This window comes from Brassica oleracea, chromosome C7 (genome assembly GCF_000695525.1).
Source record: "Brassica oleracea var. oleracea cultivar TO1000 chromosome C7, BOL, whole genome shotgun sequence".
Classification (NCBI taxonomy): domain Eukaryota; kingdom Viridiplantae; phylum Streptophyta; class Magnoliopsida; order Brassicales; family Brassicaceae; genus Brassica; species Brassica oleracea.
In genome coordinates this window covers 42,237,878-42,260,492 of record NC_027754.1, presented here as the reverse complement: position 1 = coordinate 42,260,492, position 22,615 = coordinate 42,237,878, and the positions used below count along the sequence as shown (strand labels likewise).

Here is a 22,615-nt window from a genome sequence, read left to right as displayed (position 1 = left end):
ACTTCTGTGTTTTAAATCTGTGAGTCCTTGCTGTTTTCAAACCTCTTTCAGAGAGACTGTCCGTTTGTTTTGCTTGAGGACAAGCAAAATGATAAGTCTAGGGGAGTTGATAGACCATGGATTTCACCCATTTTTAGTCATGGTATATAAGTGTTTTAAGATATATTTATCATGTTTTAGAGTCTTTTCAAAGCAATTACAGGTTCAGTTACTTGATAGAAGGAAATGATGCTTTTGGGATACTTTGGAGTACTTTTACGCGTAGAGCATCGATCGACACTTGAAGACCAATCTCGATTGACCGGAGCCAATTAAAATCGATCGACAGCCGTTCAGCGCCATCGATTGATATTGGATCACTCGGGGATTAATCACGAAATTAGAAGATTTCATTTCCATAAAGTTTATTAATTGTAACCTAAGCCCTCAGCCGTCTGTGAGGCTATATGTACTAGGGTTTTGTATCTCTTTAGAGGCAGACTGGCCTAAAAACCTACTTTGGAGAAGAAGCATTTTGGCTACCATTAGAAGAGCTTAGGATTGGAGAAATAGATCTGAGACTGCATAACAGAGAAGATCTTGAACTCCTTTATTTCTATTACTCTTACTTTTCGTGTTAAATATTTCATTTGAGTTTTATTCAAGCCATCATGACTTTGTCTCTCATGAATATGTCTGAGTAAACCTAATTGTTAGATTTAGGTTTCTCACAAAGGTTGAAAGTATGTACTGCTAATAAGACTGTTAAAAAGGTGTTTTGATTGTTCTTTCATGCTTGTTGAACTTAATGATAAAATTAGGATTGATCAACCTCATTTTAGATCTTAGGATTAATTGAGATAACCAACCGTTACCCTCAATACCTGAATTAGCCAGCGTGATCTAACTGACTAGATAACAACGAGAGTCGGTCTAGAAGGTTAGAGAACAGCTTAAAACCCGCTCGCAAAGCTTGCTAGAAGAACCGTCGATCGACGCGACTATCGTTGTGTCGATTGATGGTTTGAAAGGTGTATCGAACGATGTGCATCAAGTCACATCGATCGACTCTTTCTCGAGATCAAAAGACGGCAGTTGAGATCCGAGATCTAGTAAAGAAAACCTATCTGGTTTTACCATTGTTTAAGTTCAAAAACCGTCAAACCCTTTAGTTTAAACTAAGTTGCATGCTTTTCATACCTGAGAATTTGCCTAAGTCTAGCTGTTTTCCCATCCTTAAAACAACTTCAACTTAAACCGTCGAACAATTACCTTGTTCGAATTATCATTTACTGCTTTTAAACAAATAAACCCCTTAGTCTATCTTTATTTCTAATCCTTTAGATCTATTGAGTAATCTTAGAGTCTTTGTGGATTCAATCCCTAAATACTACATCTGAACCTCTTATTTGAGAGAGTAATTCACTCCTTAGGGTAATTTAAGTGATATCAGTGGGTAGAATGGTTAAAAAAATTCTTTTGATTAATATTTCTTTAAGTTTACAAAAGAATTCACAACTGAATAGTGCACATACAAATTATAAAAAAGACCATAAACAAAACTATTACACATGGAACTAGATATCATTCCTCAACATAGATAAGTTTGGTCTCCACTTGACATCATTCCTTTGTACCACTTTGGGCAGAAGACTCTGGAAGACTTCGTGGGAAGTCTTCTAGCACAAAATACATTAGAAGACTTCTCAAGAAGTCTGCCAAGAGTCTTCCGAGAGTTTCTGAGAGTCTTCTGAGAAATCTTCCAAAGTCTAACTCATATTTGAAAAATCTGTATATTCAAAAGCATTCAAATGGCTTCAAACATAGAAATCTTCAAAAATAATTTTTTACATTTAAATAATAAATAAAACAATCAAATTAGGTTGAATCTATAATTTTTTAGAATCTAATATATAAAACACACTATACATATCCAAAATTTGTATAACTTTGAACAGAAAAATTTGGAAGACTTCCTGAAGACTTTGTGGGACGTCTTCTAGCATAAAATGCAACTTCCCAAGAAGTCTTCCGAGAGTCTTCCAAGAGTCTTCTGAGAAGTTCTCCAAAGTTTGATTTAGATCTGAAAATTTTACATATTCAAAAGCATTCAAATAGCTTCAAAACAGAGAAGACTTCAAAAACATTTGTTTATGCTTAATAATAAACAAAAAGCTGTCACATTAGGTTGAATTTATAACTTTTTAGAATCCAATATATAAAACACAAAAAATACATATCCAAAATGTGTACCACTTAGGGCAGAAGACTTCCTGAAGACTTCGTGGGAAGCCTTCTAGCATAAAATGCATTAGAAGACTTGTCTAGAAGTCTTCCGAGAGTTTTCTGAGAAGTCTTTCAACGTCAGTCTCAGATCTGAAAAATCTGCAAATTCAAAAACATTCAAATGACTTCAAAACAGATAAATCGATAATTTTAGTGCTTAAATAATAAACAAAACAGTCACAATATGTTGATTCTATAGTTTTTAGAATATAATATATAAAACACACAATAATACATATCCAACATTTATTGATCTACCTTTGAATGAGTGAAAGATGAGAACTAGAGGTGTTCAATCCGGATATCGGTTTGGTTTTTTTGGTTTTTTTGGTATTTCGGTTAGTAAAATATAACTTCCATTCTAAATCCATATTTACTTCGGTTCAGTTCGGTTTATATACCGCCGGTTTTCGGTTTATTCGGTTTTATACCAAAACATAATTATTTAGTTTGAGATCATATTATATAAATTTTAGAGTCATATTGTCATCGCAGTCATTCATTAAAAATATATTATATTTTCAAATAAAAGAACAAAAAAATAAAAACGATTATACCTTCAAATGAAATAATCAAATCTACAATTAAAATCAAAGCTCAAAATTTTGGAAATAAAAATAAAAAAAAAACAAAAGAGAAGTATGAAAGAAAATGTTTCCACTCTTCCATATTCAGTGTTCATCAAAGTCATGCTTCATCGAGTGAAACTCTGTTCGTTTATAAATAAGAAAAAATTGTGAATAATTTTTTCTATTTATTATCCATCAAATTTATAACCTTCACTTCAATTTAATCAATGATAAAAGAAAACAAAATGATTAAAAGAAGAAGACTAAGAAAATAAAAAGACTCAGTTACGATGAATTGTTATTTAGTTATATTTTAATGTTTTTCAAATTATGATTCTTTATTACTATAAAAATATGATAATAATTATTAACAAAAGAATAACTTATATAACAAATATAATTTTCATGTGACGTTATAAAATATATACATATTTACATGTTTTTACTTTTGATCGGTTTTGTTCGGTTTATCCGGTTTAATCGGTTATAAACCAAACCATATCCAAATCCTACGGTTTTTATAAAATCATATCCATTCGGTTTATATGGTATATACCAAAACCATACCATATTTTCTATTTCGGTTCGGTTCGGTTCGGTATGGTTCGGTTTTACCATATTGGACAGACCTAATGAGAACCATGTAATGAAAAACCTGCAAAAAGAAGATAAATTTGTGAGAAGACATAAGAAAAAAATGAGAAATGGATTTAAATTTGGTGTTTTGATGTTCAAAGAGATTAGAGAGAGGTTGGAGAGTTTTAGAGTGATAAACATTACATTTTTGTTGCAGCCATTTGAAAGTAAGAAAGAGAATGTGTAAATTTTCTTTATATATGAAGACTTCTTGGAAAGTCTTTTAAGAGATGACTTCTTGGGAAGTCTTCTAGATCCTACATTCACTCATCAATGTTAAACATAATTCAAATTTAGTAAAACTAAATTTCCATCGTTTTTAAATGTTTATTAATACATGATTTCTATTTTTCTCTTTCAAAATATTTTTTTATTAAAATTATTAATTATTTTTAAGATCTAAAACATGAGAAGACTTTCCCTAGAAGACTTCGGGAAGGCTTCGATTTAGGCAGGATACCTAAATTTTTCTAAATTTAGGCGAAAATCCTAAATTCTACTAAAATTTAGGTGGGATATGTCAAAAGACTTCTTAGGAAGTCTTCTGTGAGTCTTCCAGACCATATAATCAAATAACTAAGCAAAAAACAATTTCTTAAACTTTTAAGATATTTAGAAAGTATTTAAATCAAGTTATTAGATAGTCATTAATCACATATATGTCAATTTTTTTTTTTAAGATGAGATTTCAAAATCTAACCCTAAAAATACTAACAATACTACAACATATGTTACTATACCCTAAACCAAAGATTATCATGACTCAATCTACATTCACTCATCTATGTTAAAAATAATTCAATTTCAGTAAAACTAAAATTCCATCATTTAGAAATGTTTATTAATACATGATTTTGACTTTTTCCCTTTGAAAATATTTTTTAAAAAATTTATTAATTATTTTTAAGATCTAATCCATGAAAAGACTTCCTCTGGAAGACTCCTGGATGAATTATGGAAGACTTTTGATTTAGGCGGGAAACCTAAATTTTTCCAAAATTTAGGCAGAAACCCTAAATTCTACTAAAATTTAGGCGGGATGTGTCGAAAGTCTTTTTTTAAAGTCTTCTGTAAGTCTTCCAGACCCTAAAATCAATTAACTATGCAAAAAACACTTTCTTAAAGTTAAAAGAAACTTAGAAATTGTTTAAATCAAGTTATTAGATAGTTACTAAACATATATGAGTCAATTTGAAGAAAAAAATGAAGGTAAGATTTCAGAATCTAACCCTAAAGATACATACAATACTATAACATGTGTTAACAAATCCTAAACCAATGATTCATGAGCCAATATACATTCATTCATCTACGTTGAAAATAATTCAATTTCAGATGAACTAAAGTTACATTATTGAGAAATGTTTATTATTACATGATTTTAATTTTTTACCCATCAAAATATTTTTTTAAAAATTATTTTAAGATCTATTGATCGAGAAGGCTTACAAAGAAGTCACCATAGAGAAGACTTATTTGTAAGTCTTCTCTAATAGAGAGTTATAATGGTAAAACTGAATACATATTTTTTGTTTGTTCATAAGGAGATTGTTGTAATTTCACTAGGTTTTTGGGTTACTTTTGTATTTGATTGAATTTGGAGTTCACTTTTGTATTCAAAATCAAGTTTTGAGTCACTTTTGACAAATCTCCCTTAAAAAAAAGAAGGAGATTCTTGTCCTTTTTAGACCGTAGATGATCTACACCATGATTATAATCTATATTCATCATATGATTTATAGATTATGATTTTCTGTGTATAAATAATAATAACAGAATACTATATACATATGTCTTATGGACATGCATCAAATTTAGGTTTTTGATAGAGTGAAAACTAAAAATCTAATATATAATCTATTAATTTAGGATCTTATTTTTTTTATCTACCATTAACACAAGTCATAGTAGGAACAAAGAATTAGCTAATATAACATATTTGATTATTTACATCCTATTAATAATAAACCAACTATAAATTATTTGATTATTTACATCCCATTAATAATAAACCAACTATAAATTTTTATAAATTTAAATTTATTTATTTTTAATTATAACAAAATCTGTTGAGATATAATCTAACAAAATCTTACTTAAAATTTTAAATATTTTTATAAATAATATATTAGTTAATTTCCTAGTTAGTAATATAATCTATCTATTATAATAAAGTTGGCTTCAATGTCTCCCTGTGATTCCACCTCTCCTCCTCGTGGGTCCACTCAAGGAGTGGGCGAGTTTCGCCTTATATTATTAACAGTCTGACACTACATTCTCACGCTATGCTTTATATTTGGGCTCTGTGTGTTGAACTGAATATTGAGATGGGCTATTATTGTTATTTCTTTAGTGGCCCAGGTCAAATTAGGGTTTGGTTCATTCTTGTGTCGCTCCTGAGAAATTTTTTGCGTCTCTTCACAACTCTCTAATTCTGGCGTTCCTTTCTGTAACCGGTGTATTGATCATCCGTCAGCGACATAAATCCAAGCATTAATGCCTACTGCACTACTCCTCCCACCTCTCTAATTAAATCAGGCATCTGTCTTCTTAAGAAACCGACTGAAGCTTACCCTATAAATGTCATACCACGTTCAATTACGGATATTAAATATCAACAATTTTATGTATATTAAAAATCTTGGCACACGATTCTCTCTAACTTTTCTGTGCTGCCATGTTTAAACTCTTTAGGTTGATTGGGGACGACTCAAACCAGCCTTCCTCTTCACAAAAGCTGGCTCATGCCCAGAAAACAGAACCTTAAGGTGAAAGTCTTAACTATATCAAGTTACCCCCTCGGTTGTGTATTCTAATTGTTACGGTTCTCTGACTGATTACAGTTAATTGAGTAACTGGTATTCAGGCAGATAAAGGTTGGTCTAAATCTTCAGAGAAGCTCCAACAATAGAATATTCTTCTTTCACATGCCTTGTATTGTCGGTGTTCTGAGGTAGCAATCCTTAAGCTGGTTCTCCTGGTGTTTTAGTCCCCTTCCTTAGATTCCCAACACTATTATACTTTTATGTGCATATATTCCTTGCCTATAAGTATCGTGTGGAGCTGTCTGAATCTTGACCAGATGGATGAGGCTGTCTTTGGAAAAGTTGACAAACATTCATGCTGCTGGAGCTGCGCAAATTTCGGTCAAGATTCCCTGTATTCTATCATTCGTTTCACACTAATTCTCTAACAACTCTGTGTGTACTTATTAATAAAATGTTTCCTTGGCAGTGAGTGCTCGTGTGGACAACGAACTCCCCAGTTTTTCTCTGATATTGTATGCAAAACATACACTTTCCAGCTCAAGCTAGGAGAATTCAGTGGCACTACCACTCACTAAACCTTCACCATCTTCCCTATCACTTCTGAGCAACAACGTGCACAACTCCCTGAATTTGTCAAATATTTTTAAAAAATATACTGCCTTGTAAATTATAATTTCATGTTTGTTACTGTGACATAACCAGGGAGATAACAATTGTCTTGATTATGACCTACCTGTAGTGAAACCAGTAGCATCAGAAGGCTCTGCTGGTGACCAAAAACTCTGTTGCAGAGGTTGCAGGAGGTGTGACAGCAGAAGTTGGAGAGACTACAAATGTGTTGGGGGTGGACTTTGCCCTTCAACTACGCCCATTGAACAATGAGCTAGGCTCATTATACTAGGAAACCCTAAACTCTTACTTGTATAAATAAAGAGACACCTCTCTTTAGAAGTGATCTTCTTTTTTTTCCATTTAGACTTTGAACACATCCTATAAGGATTTTATATATTCTTTGAATCACTTTACACAAGAATGATTTATTGTAATGCAATATTTGATCAATAAAGTCTATTAGATATTCATTCTCTCATTTTATTTTACGAAGATTTCTTCTAAACTTCAAGAATCTAATCTTTATATGTATGATTTCAACAAACATCACTAGCATAAACACGGTTTTTGGGTCAAAAAATTGGCGGTAGAAAGAGGGTGTCAAGGAGAACTATCTTCAAAGCATGTCAAATTTGGGAGAATCGTAGATTTAACTTCACTCAAGCTAAAAAAATAAAGGTTCCTCATGAAAACTTGGCTTTTGATGTGATCAAAGATCGACCAAAGAGCCCAAGATTCTCTTCAACTTGCCATCTCGTACTTTCACTCCCACGATGGCTTTCTCATGAAAGCTTTGCTTTCTTCTTGTGGGATATTGACCGAACACTTGGTGGGCTGAGAATGGCTGGATAAAAGAGGAAGCAATTCATGAAGCCCAACGGTTGATGTCACCAAAAGCCCACCAACAAGCCCAAAACTCTCAGCTCGCCGTCGGGTCCTTGGGCTCACGGAGATGGCTCGGAGCGGCGATTGCGATCTCGGGATGATTGAGTCTCGTTCCGCCGGTGAAGCTTCTGGGATTGCTCTTCTCGGACTGATCATGCTTCTTTCCAGTCCGTGAAACACGATTTCCTTACGATGAACTAGGCCTTTCAAGGTCAAACGAAAGTCGCGAAGAAGACGAGGACAGAGAGAGCCTTGGAAGGTCATCGGGATCTCGTGGCCACAGGAGAAAGACGATGACAATTTGGTGAAGCCACGACTCGGCGAAACAAAGCTTTAAGCTTCACGATCTCGGCGACTATGACGGCTTGGATAAAGGAAGAAGCTTTCTCTGGCTGTTGATGTTACCAAAGATCCTCCAAAGCTCGATACATTCAGTTTGATTTGGGCAAGAGCGGGGATGATGAGCCAATCACCGGTGTCTGTGTCTTGATCCATCACCATCCACCTAGTCCCAGAGCCCGACAAGAATGCCGCAACCGGCTTAAGCTCCTCAAGAATTCTACTTCTCGTTTCGTCAGTAACATCTCCAAGCTCCATCAACGGCAGCTGAGAGACGAGTTCAGCTCTGTTCTTGATTTGTGACACCGCAGCAATCACAATCACAGTTTGGTCTTGGAAGCCATGGTTTGATTTCAGCTAATCACTCACAACTATCAAGCCTCACCTAGTTAGATTCAGAGGTTGTTTGAGCACGATATCACGAGCACCTGCTCGTCGTGTCTCGTCATACCTTGCTTCCCGACTAAAAGCTTTGTCGAACTAAAAGCAGAGGCCCGCCATGACGTCTTCACCAACTTCTCCAATGAAAGCTCGTACTGTCTCCAAGCTCCCCCGCAAATTACAAATATATTTTTAGATAAAGGAAGAAGCTTTGCTGTTAAAACCACAAAGAGGGCTCTTGAATTAAGCTCACGGTCTGTTTCGTCGACATACATGTCTAGTTCCCGAACGATCTCAGCAAAGGCGTTAAGCTCCGATCTGTCTGCTCTTTGAGGGGATCACCATAACAAGATTGGACGGAAACAAGATTCTCTTTGGATCCTGGTTGATTTCAGAGCTCGCTTGAAACATGGCCACGCTCGAACTCCGATGATGTCATTGGTTTCGGAACGGTGACGACATCGTTCTCCGGCAAGAGAAACAGAGGAGGTCGTGGGTTGGTTCGTGGTCTGATCAGGTGTCGGAGTAATGGGTCAATCTCATTTCACCGAGGACATGAGCGCCTATCCAAAAGCTACTCTTCATCTTCTCATTGGCACACCATGAAGGTCTTTGATCTTGGATCAGTTTGTGCTTGGGAGCCAAGTCAGTTTTGTTCGCTCGCTTCTTCAACATCGCCCACTTCATGAGGAAATAATAATAAGATAAAGTTTCCAGAACAACTCTGTCTAATAATTATTGTTCCTATGACTATAAGCTCTAATGGTCAAGTTTATAGTTTGCCTCTTTAATAATTTACTATATTAAGATCTGCGCCTTGATTAATTAAAAGTTAGTAACTATTATATATATAATTAAATTGATGCGAACGTATAAATCAATTTTATTAATCCAAACATTTTTTTAAAAAAAATTGATAGGATACGTAATTAAATTTAAATGATATTAACATACATAGTATATTTTTAATATTAATGTCTATTTTTTTTTTAAATGATGTTTTCTACTCATATGTTTTTTTATCATGTGTATTTTAATAGCAAAAACTTTAAATTACTGATAACAAAATTTTTATTGTGGGATTAATAATTTTAGTAATTGATAATTTAAAAAAATTTATCAATGTTAGTTCAAAACTTTTATCAAAAAAAATTATTCAAAGTAAATTTTGAAACTAAAATATTTATTTATTCAAGAGAAAAAAACAAAAATAGCACTAAATCAAGTTTTTGTTCCCAAACTAGCACTCAAGGTCAAAAGTCACAAAAATAGCACTTAATGTTTTATCAAAAGTCACAAACTTAGGGTTTAGAGTTAAAGGGTGGGGTTTAGGATTTAGGGTTTAGGGTTTAGAGTTTAGGGTTTAGGGTTTAAAATGTGCTATTTTGGTCATTTTAGTTTTTGAGTGCTATTTTTGTGATATAAACTTAGAAATGTGCTATTTTGGAGATTTGCTCTTTATTCTATATGGTTTATAGTTTAATATAGAATGATATATATACATATATATTTTAAATCTTAATGATTAATTAAATTAGACTTTTATTTATATGATTTTGTAATCATTTGTATTTTGTCATAACAAAAATTTTAAACCATGGATCGCAAAATTTGAATGTGAGATTTTTAACAGTTTTAGTAATTTATAGTCATTTTTTAAAATTCAAAATATAAAATATACAGAAAAATCTAAATTTTTATAATATGGTTATTGTGTTTTTTTATAAAATTATTTTAATATTTTTAAATTAAACAAATTTGATAGAAGATACATTTTTTTTATCAGATTTTTATTATTCAAAATCATTAATTATCATATATACTTTATCCACATTAGGCAATTCCGTAATCTTTATTTAAGGAAATAATAAACGACATTAAAAATGAATTTATGATTAGTTTAATAAAAAGCTTATTATATAATTAGATGGACCAACTTATTTCTCTAATAATTCTAGAAATCATCCTAGTGATGACATGTGGCTACAAAAAGAAGTTGTAATGTTTCATAAATAATATATAGGGGATTCTCTAACAGCATGAATAGAATATTTACGGAGACAACATTGACTATTGCAGCATATTGACTTATGTTCTAAGTCACTTTACTTGATTATATTAAAGTTTACAACATGTGATTGCTAACAAGTCTTAATTTTCTGAAGCTTGTAACAACTTCACTTGGGGACAAAGGATAGTCCATCAGCCACCTGTTGGACATCACACACTCATGACAAGCTGCGGATTGACAAGGCACGACGAGTGTACTCCATCAGTTTCGGTTCGATCTTGGCAGTCTTGGTTTGATCTCGCAAACATCTTACATGCCGACTGCACCAGTCACGGCAACATGCGGATCAACAAGACGACTCGCTGATTTCATTACTCCATTTACACATGGATCGCATCAATACCGCGAAGACACGCCTATCCACGGCAATTTGATTGTGGCGGTTCTTTCATGGCGGTACGTTCATGGCGACTTGTTTTTGGCAGTTTGTCGATTGACGCTTCATCCAGGGCGACTCTTTCGGGTGGTTCAAAACACTGTCCTCATAGATAGTTCGCGCAACCATCCCCGGAGGTCCGATCGGAATCAGAAGTATGTCGATGGCAGCTCGCCCGGGAAAGTCTATCCATGTCACTTCGTTTATGGCAACCTAACCACGACAGTTCGTTCATGACAATCGTCTACGACATGGGTATGTGCCTAGTTCATTGTCTCATAAACCCTATTTGTAAAATTCACAGAGATCGATTTCATCTCTCTACGAACTTGGGGGCTTACGGTTGGGGGTGGATTTACATCCTTCCTCAAGGTCCATTAGACAATAAATTAGACACATCTTACTATGAAGCCCTAGGTTTATTCTTTCTATAAATAAAGAGATACCACTCTTTAGCAATGGATCTCCTCTTTTCCATTTAGACATAGAACACATCCTATAAGGATTTTAAAGAATAATTATTTGATTCACTTTACACTAGAAATCATTCTTGTAATGCAATCTTTGATCAATAAAATCTTTTGGATGTTGTTTTTTCTTATTTGATTCTACGAAGATTTCTCCTAAACCTCAAGAATCTAATTTTTATCTTTACATTCTTTATCTCTAGTTTTCTTCTGAACTGAAGGCTTTGCCGTTAAGATCTCGTGAGATGGCTTCACCACCGTTAGCCCTAGTCAAATTTATTATTTTCATTTTTTCCAAAATCCATCAAATTTTAAATAAGAATAAAATGTTTTCATTATTTCCAAATTTATCCAATTCTAAACAAAGTATATAATATCCGAAAGTAATGAATTATAGATTTGTTGCAGATTTGCATATCTCATTAGGGCCATATACAACTCGTCTTTCCAAATAATAATAATCTCATTTAAAAAAAAGAAGGAGATTCTTGTCCTTTTTAGATTGTAGATACACCATGATTATAATCTATATTCATCATATGATTTACAAATTGTGATTTTCTGTGTATAAATAATAATAAAAAATACTATATACATATGTCTTATGGACATGCATCAAATTTAGGTTTTTGAGAGAGTGAAAACTAAAAATCTAATATATAATCTATTAATTTAGGATCCTATATTTATCTCCCATTAATAATAAACCAACTATAAATTTAAATTTTTTTAATCATAACAAAATCTGTTGAGAAATAATCTAACAAAATCTTATTTAAATATTTAAATAGTTTATAAAAAACATATTAATGAATTTTGTAATTAGTAATATAATATTGTTATAAATCAATGTTAACTAAAATTTTATTGTAAACCAAGAAAATAAAATGATATACTATTTTTTTATAAATTCTATAATTAAATTCTGTATTATAATAAATAGAAGTTCTATACATATTAAATATGATAAATTATATTCAATAGATAAATTAACAAAATTTAAATTTTTATATTGTTTCATTTAATAGTTTTATACAAAAATAATTTTAAATTTTATATAATCTTTCATTTAATAGTTTTATACAAACATTTATTGAATATATAAATTAACAAATTCATAAACTATATAATAGTTTTATACAAAAATAAATTTATTAATATAGGTTAAAATTTTATATCTACAACTATATATCATCTTTTTGTTTATTTTGAAATTCTCAACACTGTATTGTTTAAAATATTTATACAAAAATATAATAGTATATAATAACCTTTAGTTCATATACTATTTAAAAATATGTTATTAGGAAACTATGAAATTTTAGTAATTCATTTAAAATATTAATGACAAATCAAATTTTAATTATATATTTTTTAAAATTATAACGAGATCTGTTTAGAAAATTTTAGAAAATATTACCTAAAATTCAAATAATTTTTCAAAATAATGTATTGATGTAGTAACTAAAACAAATTCAAATTTCATGTAATCTTCCAAACTCTAAAATAGTAGTGTAATTTTTCAAATTTTTCAAAATAATAATATTTCAAATTTTACAAAAGATAAAAGCATAGATAATAAAAAATAAAAATTTTAAATGCACCACGATAAAAGAAACTATATTTGTATGTTGTATAAATTAAAATAACCTAATATTTTGATATCTTAATTAAAAATAAAAAAGAAAAATTAATATCATAACATCCAAAAAATATCCTATATCAATAAAATTTACTAAAATAATATGATAGATGCTACTATGTATAAAATTTACTAAAGTAGTATTGCTATATTATTTTAACAGAATAGTTTTTTACTTATAAATCCCGTAAAATACTAAAATAATAGATGTTAAAGTATATTTTTAAAATCACAACATGTAAATATAAATTATCTTAAACATATTTATTTTTTATAATATAATAAATAGATTTTAAAAATGTATTATAGATAAATGTATAAATTTAAGAAAAACATATTTCAAAAGATGTTATCTATTTGATTATTTCATATTGTTATTTTATTGTACCCAACTCGAAAATATATTAGAAAGTAATTAAAAATTAATAATAAGGTAAAATATACTCCCTCTGTTAATTGCAGATAGTTTTAGCCAAAAAAAAATTGTTTCACAATATTAGTAGCTTACATATTTCAATACACCTTTTCATTTATTGGATATTGTGTGATCCTTGAAATAATGTTAGATTTTTAATAATTGTTTGAATTTATTGATTAAACAATACTTTTTTAAAAATAACAATTTTCTTAATATTAGTGCTTTTAAGTAAAACTACTTATATTTTAAAACAAATGGAATATTAAAAAAAATTATTATATATTAATAATACCGAATAAGAAATATAAAAAATAATATTACAGAGTTACCCAATATATAATACTAAAGTATAAATTATATATTTAAAAAACTTATAATAATATCAAAGACATTTATAAAATAAAAAATATATGCACTGCTGGTTAAAATCTAGTTTTATTCTAAAATGAAGGTTTCACCGTTAAGATCTCGTGAGATGGCAAGATCTCGTGAGATGGCTTCACCACCGTTAGCCCTAGCCCAATCTCCTCCTCATTGCTGGTCCGAGCTTCCTCTAGATCTCATGCAACTGATCTTCGAGCGCCTTGGCTTTGCCGAGTTCGATCGAGCTAAATCGGTTTGTTCATCTTAGTTATCTGCTTCGAGACAATCTATGCCAAACAATAAGATCCCGTGGATGATTCTACCCCCAGAGGAAAAGACCTACTGTCTCTTGTTCAATCCTGAAGATAGAGAAGAAAAGGGGGATGTTCGTTTCTCCATCTACTATCTCCATCCAGCTGCTCCATCTATGTGATCCATCCAAATGATCCATTCATATTTTAGTAGCTGTTCGTTTCTCCATCTAGATGAAACATCTAGATGAGTATGAGTCATATGGATAGATTTTATGTTTGTTTCTTTATTTCTACTTCCATCCAAATGAGCTTAATAAACAAGTTATAAATATACCATTGTTTTGATTTAATCATATGTTTGATATTAATTTTAACTATACTAACTTTTATTATTTAGTATACAATATATTTACACTGAAATTATTTTAAAATTAGCATTTCAAATTTATAAATTTTTATTTCATATAAATAAATTTATTTTATTTAAATTTGTATTAAAATTTAACTACGATTATAACTTTTCATAAAACTCATAACAAAAACTCAAATTTGATTAAACTTCCAAACAACTCAAAGTAGAAACTCAAAGTCCAAACTCAAATTTTATAAAACTAAAATTTAAAAGATGAAAGCAATGGTAAGAGCATCATATACTCAAATTTTGCAGTTTCGGCAGAAAAATGTGTTTTTGCGGTTTTTGCGGGAAAACACGTTTTTAAGGTTTTGGCGGGAAACACATTTTTGTATTTTTTTCGAAAAATGCGTTTGGCGGGAAAATGCCTTTTGCGATTTTGGTAGTAAAATGCATTTTTGCGACTTTGGCGAGAAACCGCGCTTTTGAGATTTTGGCGGAAAAATACGTTTTTGCGGTTTTGGTGGGAAGCACAATTTTACAATTTTTATGGGGAAATATATTTTTGCAGTTTTGGCGGGAAAACACGTTTTTGCGGTTTTGGCGGAAAAACACATTTTTGCGGTTTTGGCAAGAAACCACTTTTTACGGTTTTAGCGGAAAAAGTGCTTTGCGATTTTGGTGGGAAAACACGATTTACGGTTTTATGGGGAAAATGCGCTTTTGCGGTTTTGGCGAAAAAACGCTTATTTGTGATTTTGACGGGAAAACGTATTATTACGGTTTTGACGGAAAACACGTTTTGCAGTTGAATACGTTTTCGCAATTTTGGCGGGAAAACGTGTTTTTGCTTTTTTGGCGGGAAAACACGTTTTTGCTTTTTTTGGCGGGAAAACACGTTTTTGCGGTTTTGACGGGAAAATGCAATTTTGGCGGGAAGCGCGTTTTTGCAGTTTTGGCGAAAAAACGCGTTTTGCGGTTTTGGCAGGAAAACTCGATTTTGCGATGTTGGCAGGAAAACGTGTTTTGTGGTTTTGGAAGAAAAATGTGTTTTGTAGTTTTGGTGGGAATTTTTTTTTGGGTGGTTTTGTCGTTTTTCATGATTGATAAAATGATATTAGGTTTGAGTTTACAATTTGTTAATTATATGAGGGTATAATAGACATTATACCATTTTGACAAACTCATCTTCATCCAGATGATCCAATTTTGATCAACGAGCTGATTTTCAAAATTAATCCTAAATTTTTAAAACTCATTCAGATGAGTCATCCAGATGGCTTGTATTTTTAATGCCTAAACGAACAAAACTCTCATCTTCATTCAGATGACTCATCTGGATGGAGAAACGAACAGCCCCAGGCTCTACAAAACTCAACATCTTGGCGACGACTTTGCAGATACTTTATGTTTGGCGACTTCTAGAAGCTAGCTTTTGATGGATCCTTGTTATGACTGGGAAGACACTGTTTATGGAGTATTTTAAATCTCTTAACCAGTGTGAGGATCAATCTACTACCTATAACGTCGGATCGATGATTTAATTGTCCGATATTGTGGATAGACGATCAAACCAAAGATTACCTTGTTATAGGAGAAGATCTTGTTTATTGCAAGAAAGGTGATAACTCGTGGAAACAGTTCTCAGAAGGCATCCAAGACCAAGAAGACATGGTATTCAAAGATCACAAACTCTATTGTCTCGCCTATGATGCACTCCATATTTTCGACTTTTCTGGTGAATTCCCGCTACAAGTTTCCAGAGTTAGCGTAGGAGGCCTGATGAGATTGCATGGTGTTCCACTGCATGTCCAAGCGGTCCGCATGAGGAATAGTGTGGTAGTCACTGTACGAGGAGATGTCTTAATTGTTAAGAGCGAATGTCCTTTTATGTCCGAAACATGGAGCTTTAAAATTTTCAAGACGGATTCATCAAAGGGGTTGGAGGAAATTTTTTTCTTTGGGAGATGAGGCGATTATTTTGGATTTGGGTATTACAGTGCTTGCTAAGGACCAGGAAGGCATCATTAGTAACTCCATTTACTTCACTGGTGATGATTGAACAACTACCAGAACTTGTTTCTTCCTGTGTTTCATTCTCTAGAGCTCGTTGGTTCTTACCAAGTTTCAGGAATGATTGATTGTTGGGATTCAATCCATGATGCAATCCCATGTCCAACTATATATTATCCGTTTAGTACGATATTGTCTACTTTGGGCCTAAGAGGCTGACCCGCATGGATTTACTTTTGGGCTCCTTCCCAAAAAACCTCGTACTAATTAGAGTTGGACATATCTTTATATATTAGACTCTCCTTTGTCTAATTTCCAATATGGGATTTAGATTGACATCTCACATCGATCCTTAACTACAGGGGTTTCTCTTCGTTGTTTTGTTTTTGAACTTAAGCATTAATAATTATTGGTAATATTTTCTTGATCATCATTTTTTATCCGAACCTTCATGTTTATCTAAATTCCAAGCTACAAGCCGATAATATGGAACAAAAACTGGTTTGTGGCATGACTTAAATGTGCATAAGAGCTTTATCTTGTATGATACTAAATCAATTCCTTTCTCAGACATTTTTTTTGTAAGGTGGCTTTCATATTTAGAGTTCGCAATGCTTTTTTTCTTGACAAAACATGAGTAGTTGAATTTTGTCACATGCACTGGAATGCTTAGGTAGGTGAAGTACGTAGAAGAATATGATTAAGTTGGTAAACAATTACCACGATCCTCTATGGATGAAATGAGTCCTATTATACCTATATGGATGAACATGAAATCGACATTCAAAAAGTATTCGTATATATATATTATGCTCTAAAATTAGTTAAATATTTATATTGATCATTTAGCTTATAGTCCATACTTATTTCAAACCTCATAAATGTGATAAATAATACTGTGGTAGTTACATATTCACATCAAGATACACAATGAACAGGTTGATTTTGTTGAGTTTACGGATGTAATTACCTCTTTCGTTAAAACTAAAATAGTTAATAATAAGGCCGGCTCCGAGGAAAGAAATGTTGATTGCTGGAGAGGATTGGCCTTATGATCCAGAGAGGAAAGCGATGAGGATTGAGGAAGAATAGGAAATGTCATAAGTGCCACAGAATCTCAGCTGAGAAAAGAGAGAGGATTGCGAAGCTGATGCTGGAGATACCTCATATGCTTGTTGATTACCAGAAGAGAAGGTGGGAGAAGAAGATGAAGGAAGAAGAGAAAGCTAAAAAAGACAAGTGATTTGATGAGATTTTGTTAATAAAGCTAAGAACATCTCTAAAAAGGAACTCTATTTTTTGAAGTTTCCAAAACTTTATATTTGAAGTTTAAAGGTATTCTTCTCTAAAAGCAAAACTTCAAACTCAACTTTAAAACTATTTGTATTTTATAATATGGTCCTTATATTTATCATAACTAATTTGAATTCATAAAAATTTTGTAAATAATTAGCACATATATAAACATATTACAACAATATTAATTAATAAAATTTTATATTAAAATATAAATTTTTAAACAAAATAATTTAATTAATATTAAACTTCAATCAAAATACCATATTAGTCTATTAAGTGATTTTCGTAATGCATATATGATCTACTAGTGCATTTTGAAGTAAAAATAGTTATCCTCATTTTTAATTTGTAGATTAGATATAGCAATTGTTGAAATTGAGTGATATTAATACTTGTAAATGCATTAGATAAGAACAAGAAAGTAAAAGATAAACATAAAATATTGCTAAAAAACTAATTTTTATCGATAATATTAATACTCGTGAATATATTCAATATAAACAAGAAATAATTGTACGAAAATACATCATCAACAACAACAATAACGACCATCTTCAGTTACACAAAAAAATTAGACAATATTTAGAAATTTTGAAAGTTCCGGTTCAAACTTACCTGACTATTAGTGCTGTTGTAATATTTAAATTTGTGTAAATAGATATGTCTTCATGTAATTTTTAAAAGCATTTTTGTTAAGTTTCTTTTGTATATTTTTGTTATCTAAATCTAGTTTTAAATATTTTAAATCTTATTTTAAAGTTTTATTTAATTTTATGTATAAACTTAAATTTTGTAAACAAAACTTAAATATTTATGAGATATAATTCTTATAAAGATTAAAACGATAAACAAGAAAATATTTATGAATCATAAATGTGTTGTGTAATTGTAGGGATCAAAATGCAAATAAAATATGAAACTTCAAATTTGAAGTTTTGAGTAGTGAAACTTCAAATATATCTTAATCAGATTTCTAGAATAAAATAAAATCTATAAATAGAATTTGAAAAACAATTAGCGTCAAAAAATATGTTTCGTATTACCGAAAAATGAGTTACATATTCGAGAAAAAAGATTCGTGCGGCCAATGTTGACCAAGCTTCTGTACCACACGACCAAAACTGACGCAAGCAATGATAAAAAAGAGATGCCGCCGCTTAAAATAAAAAAGGTGTCCAGATTCAATGAACCTAGTTTCACCTGCTTCTTTTATAATCCCACATTTGTTCGGACAGATAGATCTCAAACCAAACAAAACAACACTTAGATCGTACAATTGTCTGAAAAATTTATAAAATAATTTTGTTTGGTGTGAAATGGCACTAGCAATCAACGTTTATTCATCTTCTTCTGCGATCTCAACCTATAGCTTCCCTTCGTCAGACCTCAAAGCTCCACAAATCGGTTCGTTGAGGTTATCAGATCGTATCAATGTCTCATCAGCGTCTCTAAGTATATCCGGGAAACGATCCTCGGTGAAAGCTCTGAACGTGCAGTCAATCACAAAGGAATCTACGGTTCCTCCTCAAGCAGCATCCATGGTTGCCTCTGGTAAGTTATTTTAAACTGGATTTTGGTTTAGTTTTTGTTGGTTTAGTATATATATATATATATATATATGCTAATGATATTGTCCCCTTATTTACAAAAAAAAACAGAGATTAGAGAGAAAGTAGATGTGATCGAAGTGGAAGACTTTGAGGAGCTAGCAAAGAAGCTAGAGACCGCTTCTCCTCTTGAAATCATGGACAAGGCTCTTGAAAAATTCGGAAACGATATTGCAATTGCCTTTAGGTAATGAATCATTATAATATTAAACTTTTTTTCAGTTAAGAACGTGTTTTTGCTAATTTATTTTTTGTTTTGTTATCAGTGGAGCTGAAGATGTTGCTCTTATTGAGTATGCTCATTTAACAGGAAGACCTTACAGAGTATTCAGCTTAGACACAGGGAGATTGAATCCAGAAACATACAGACTCTTCGACACCGTGGAGAAACACTACGGTATTCGAATCGAGTACATGTTTCCTGACGCTGTCGAGGTTCAAGCTTTGGTTAGAAACAAAGGTTTGTTCTCTTTCTACGAAGACGGTCATCAAGAGTGTTGCCGCATCAGAAAAGTGAGACCGTTGAGGCGTGCTTTAAAAGGTTTACGCGCTTGGATCACGGGACAAAGAAAAGATCAATCACCAGGGACAAGATCAGAGATCCCCGTTGTTCAAGTCGATCCAGTTTTTGAAGGACTAGACGGTGGAGCTGGTAGCTTGGTGAAGTGGAACCCGGTTGCGAACGTAGAAGGGAACGATGTTTGGAGCTTTTTGAGGACTATGGATGTTCCCGTCAACACGCTGCACGCTGCGGGGTATGTTTCCATAGGGTGCGAGCCGTGCACGAGGGCGGTTTTGCCAGGTCAGCACGAGAGGGAAGGGAGGTGGTGGTGGGAAGACGCTAAGGCTAAAGAGTGTGGACTTCACAAAGGGAACATCAAAGAGAGTAACGCAACGGTTAATGTCAATGGAACAACATCAACGGTCGATGATATTTTCAGAAGCGAGAACGTTGTGAGCTTGAGCAGGCAAGGGATTGAGAATCTGATGAAGCTGGAGAACAGGAAGGAGGCTTGGATCGTTGTGCTTTATGCGCCTTGGTGCCCGTTTTGCCAAGCGATGGAGGCTTCGTTTGATGAGTTGGCAGATAAGTTGAGGGGAGGAGATGGCGTGAAGGTGGCTAAGTTTAGAGCTGATGGAGACCAGAAGGAGTTCGCTAAAAGTGAGTTGCAGCTTGGGAGCTTTCCGACGATACTTGTGTTCCCGAAGAACTCTTCAAGACCTATCAAGTATCCATCTGAGAAGAGAGATGTTGATTCTTTGACATCTTTCTTGAATCTTGTTAGGTAAAAACTGCGAAAAATCCGTCGACTTTGCGAGGAGAAAGAACCATTCAGTCTTGTTCCATTCAGTCTTGTTCCAGAATGCTAGAACAAATGAAGATCATGAGATCCTCTACTGAATGTATAGTTGTGGTTAAAATGTTTGCTTTTGTGCTTATATTTTTGTTTACCAAACTTCTCATTTTTGTACTATGTTTGCTTATATGATTATGTAAACAAGTTTTCCAACAATGGCTTTAATATTGGAGTGTAAAAGAATGTAAAAGAAAGGTTTCTAATTATTATAAATCCAAAACATGAAAAAGCAAAGCAAAAGCCAGAGAGAAGGAAGAGGAATGTACATCTTATCTTCCTAGTTTATGTATATACATCATCAAAGTCATAGAAAGATCAAAGTTTAATCAATAAGTGATAAGAGATCCAAAAGTGTTCTCTCCACTGTAAGTCATGTAGAGGAACCCATCTTCATCTTTGTGCTCTTCATAGATTGCAGACATCAATGCAGCTGTTAATTAATAAACAAGAAACATGAGACTTCAAAAATTACTTTGATCTTGAATGTTATTAAGTCTTGAAAGAGTCCACTTACCAGTAGGAGGCAATGTGTTTTTGACAAAGACAAAGATTGCTTTCTCAGCACCAAGCTTGATTCTTTTGCGAACCACGTAAACAAATTGACCAACGGTTAGGTCTGCTGGGACGAGATACCTAAACAAACAATATTTGTGTGTTGATTTAAGCATACATAATCTTCAGGATTACAGAGAAGATGAACTAAGCAAATAACTTACTTCTTCTTGTCAATGTCAGGAACATCACTTTGTCCTGCCTTTTCAACAATCACCTATACAACATAAGTTTCTAAAATCAGAACAATGCTTAACTAAATTTAGTAAAATAATATAATGTTTAATCAAGTGAGAGCGTACAGGGACTCTGTCAGGGTACTTCTCTCTGATTCGAGTAGCTTCACCCATCCTTGCCTCTGATTAAACAAAATAACAAAGCAAAGATCAAACCACATAAGAACAAATCTGCGGTTTAGAGAATAACTAGGCTTGGTTTAGTCTAATTAGTATTCATAGGAAGCAAGAAAGAACACAAACAGAGAGATAAACAGCATACAAGGAATAAAAATCATATGCAAAAGTTGAACCGAAACAAGGTTCTGTAAATTTTACAGACAAAACTAAACGATCTGAAGCTTATGTTCTGTAATAAAAAAAACTCAGAAACTTGTGTTCGGTAATAAAAGAACTAAGAAACAAAAACGAGAGGATCTGAGGAACTAACCGAGAGGATGAGAAAGCTTGAAGGAACTCTTAGCCATGGCCATTCGATTGGACTCTGCAAATTTCAAACACGCAAAGATCATAATCTCGAGATTTATAAAACACGATCTATGATTAAACTCGACCGTCTGCGAGATCAGGAAAGTAATAAACAGAGAACAACCCTAGAAACATACCCGAAGAAGAAACTGTATGCGATTCGTCGAAACTTGGGGTTTGCTGGGAAAAATCGATTTGACAAGGATAAGAAGTCAATATCAAAAGAGGCTAAAGAGTATTAAAACTAAACCAAAAAGTAAATAATTGATTTAGGGTTTTCTAAAAGGGTTGCCTACACGGAACCGTTACTTCCACTGTTTGTGGAATCGTTAACCACTTGGCTTAGTATTGATAGTTGATTGAACGACAAGCAATCTCTTACACCTGTCTTACGTCAGCACCGTCGAATTATTTCGAGCCTTTTGGGCCAAATGGGCCTTATTATTCGGTTAGTTGTATAGCTTCTAATATATTTCTTAGTGTTAAGCTAATGGCACAATTTTAAATTTCGCAAGAGTCCATTATTATAGAATATATAAATCATGGAGTATAAAACATTAAAGAGGGTTGGTTTTGGGCATATATCAATGAAAAATTGGCCTTCTAGTTGCTAGTTGCTGCAACTTGCTAGTAAAGCTGACTCTAAGTGAGAATGTAGATAGGATCGAAGTATAGAACTAAACT

At 32.5% G+C, this 22,615-nt stretch overlaps 2 protein-coding genes, 1 long non-coding RNA gene and 1 pseudogene across 7 annotated transcripts; 3 read left to right on the top strand and 1 right to left on the bottom strand.

Moving 5' to 3' along the window:
• The first annotated feature begins 5,820 nt into the window (after nt 1-5,820).
• Nucleotides 5,821-7,316, top strand: LOC106302171. Of its 4 annotated transcripts, none has more exons than XR_001262373.1 (5): nt 5,822-6,052; nt 6,165-6,238; nt 6,314-6,423; nt 6,522-6,629; nt 6,705-7,316. It is a non-coding gene; the product is annotated as an uncharacterized LOC106302171 (long non-coding RNA). The 4 variants fall into 4 exon arrangements; XR_001262372.1 differs by having other exon boundaries at nt 5,824-6,052; nt 6,522-6,616; XR_001262371.1 differs by having other exon boundaries at nt 5,821-6,052; nt 6,314-6,629.
• Nucleotides 7,317-13,922: 6,606 nt separating this feature from the next.
• On the top strand, nt 13,923-16,539 carry LOC106303348 (annotated as a pseudogene).
• A 2,398-nt stretch (nt 16,540-18,937) lies between these two features.
• On the top strand, nt 18,938-20,881 carry LOC106306507 (5'-adenylylsulfate reductase 3, chloroplastic-like). The gene is made up of 3 exons (XM_013743151.1): nt 18,938-19,261; nt 19,369-19,504; nt 19,584-20,881. Exons 1-3 carry the CDS (start codon nt 19,027-19,029, stop codon nt 20,605-20,607), a joined length of 1,395 nt encoding a protein of 464 aa, XP_013598605.1. The 5' UTR covers nt 18,938-19,026; the 3' UTR covers nt 20,608-20,881.
• On the bottom strand, nt 20,857-22,223 carry LOC106306508 (autophagy-related protein 8a). Of its 2 annotated transcripts, XM_013743153.1 has the most exons (6): nt 22,069-22,223; nt 21,894-21,947; nt 21,530-21,585; nt 21,392-21,444; nt 21,190-21,308; nt 20,857-21,105 (listed from the first exon to the last, which is right to left on the bottom strand). In XM_013743153.1, the coding sequence occupies exons 2-6, from the start codon at nt 21,934-21,936 to the stop codon at nt 21,002-21,004; spliced, it is 375 nt and encodes a 124-aa protein (XP_013598607.1). In that variant the 5' UTR covers nt 21,937-21,947; nt 22,069-22,223; the 3' UTR covers nt 20,857-21,001. The 2 variants fall into 2 exon arrangements, with proteins under 2 accessions (XP_013598607.1, XP_013598606.1); XM_013743152.1 differs by lacking the exon at nt 22,069-22,223 and having other exon boundaries at nt 21,894-21,990.
• Between the last annotated feature and the right edge of the window lie 392 nt (nt 22,224-22,615).

Bases quoted from the DNA above. Each gene is read 5' to 3' on its own strand.
- LOC106306508 (XM_013743152.1), bottom strand. From the start codon at position 21,975: ATGATCTTTGCGTGTTTGAAATTTGCAGAGTCCAATCGAATGGCCATG. The intron at 21,586-21,893 runs GTTAGTTCCTCA...TTGTTTAATCAG, and splicing joins CAAGCTTTCTCATCCTCTCG to AGGCAAGGATGGGTGAAGCT. The intron at 21,309-21,391 runs GTAAGTTATTTG...TTGTTTGTTTAG, and splicing joins CCTGACATTGACAAGAAGAA to GTATCTCGTCCCAGCAGACC.
- LOC106306507 (XM_013743151.1), top strand. From the start codon at position 19,027: ATGGCACTAGCAATCAACGTTTATTCATCTTCTTCTGCGATCTCAACC. The intron at 19,262-19,368 runs GTAAGTTATTTT...AAAAAAAAACAG, and splicing joins AGCATCCATGGTTGCCTCTG to AGATTAGAGAGAAAGTAGAT. The intron at 19,505-19,583 runs GTAATGAATCAT...TTTTGTTATCAG, and splicing joins GATATTGCAATTGCCTTTAG to TGGAGCTGAAGATGTTGCTC.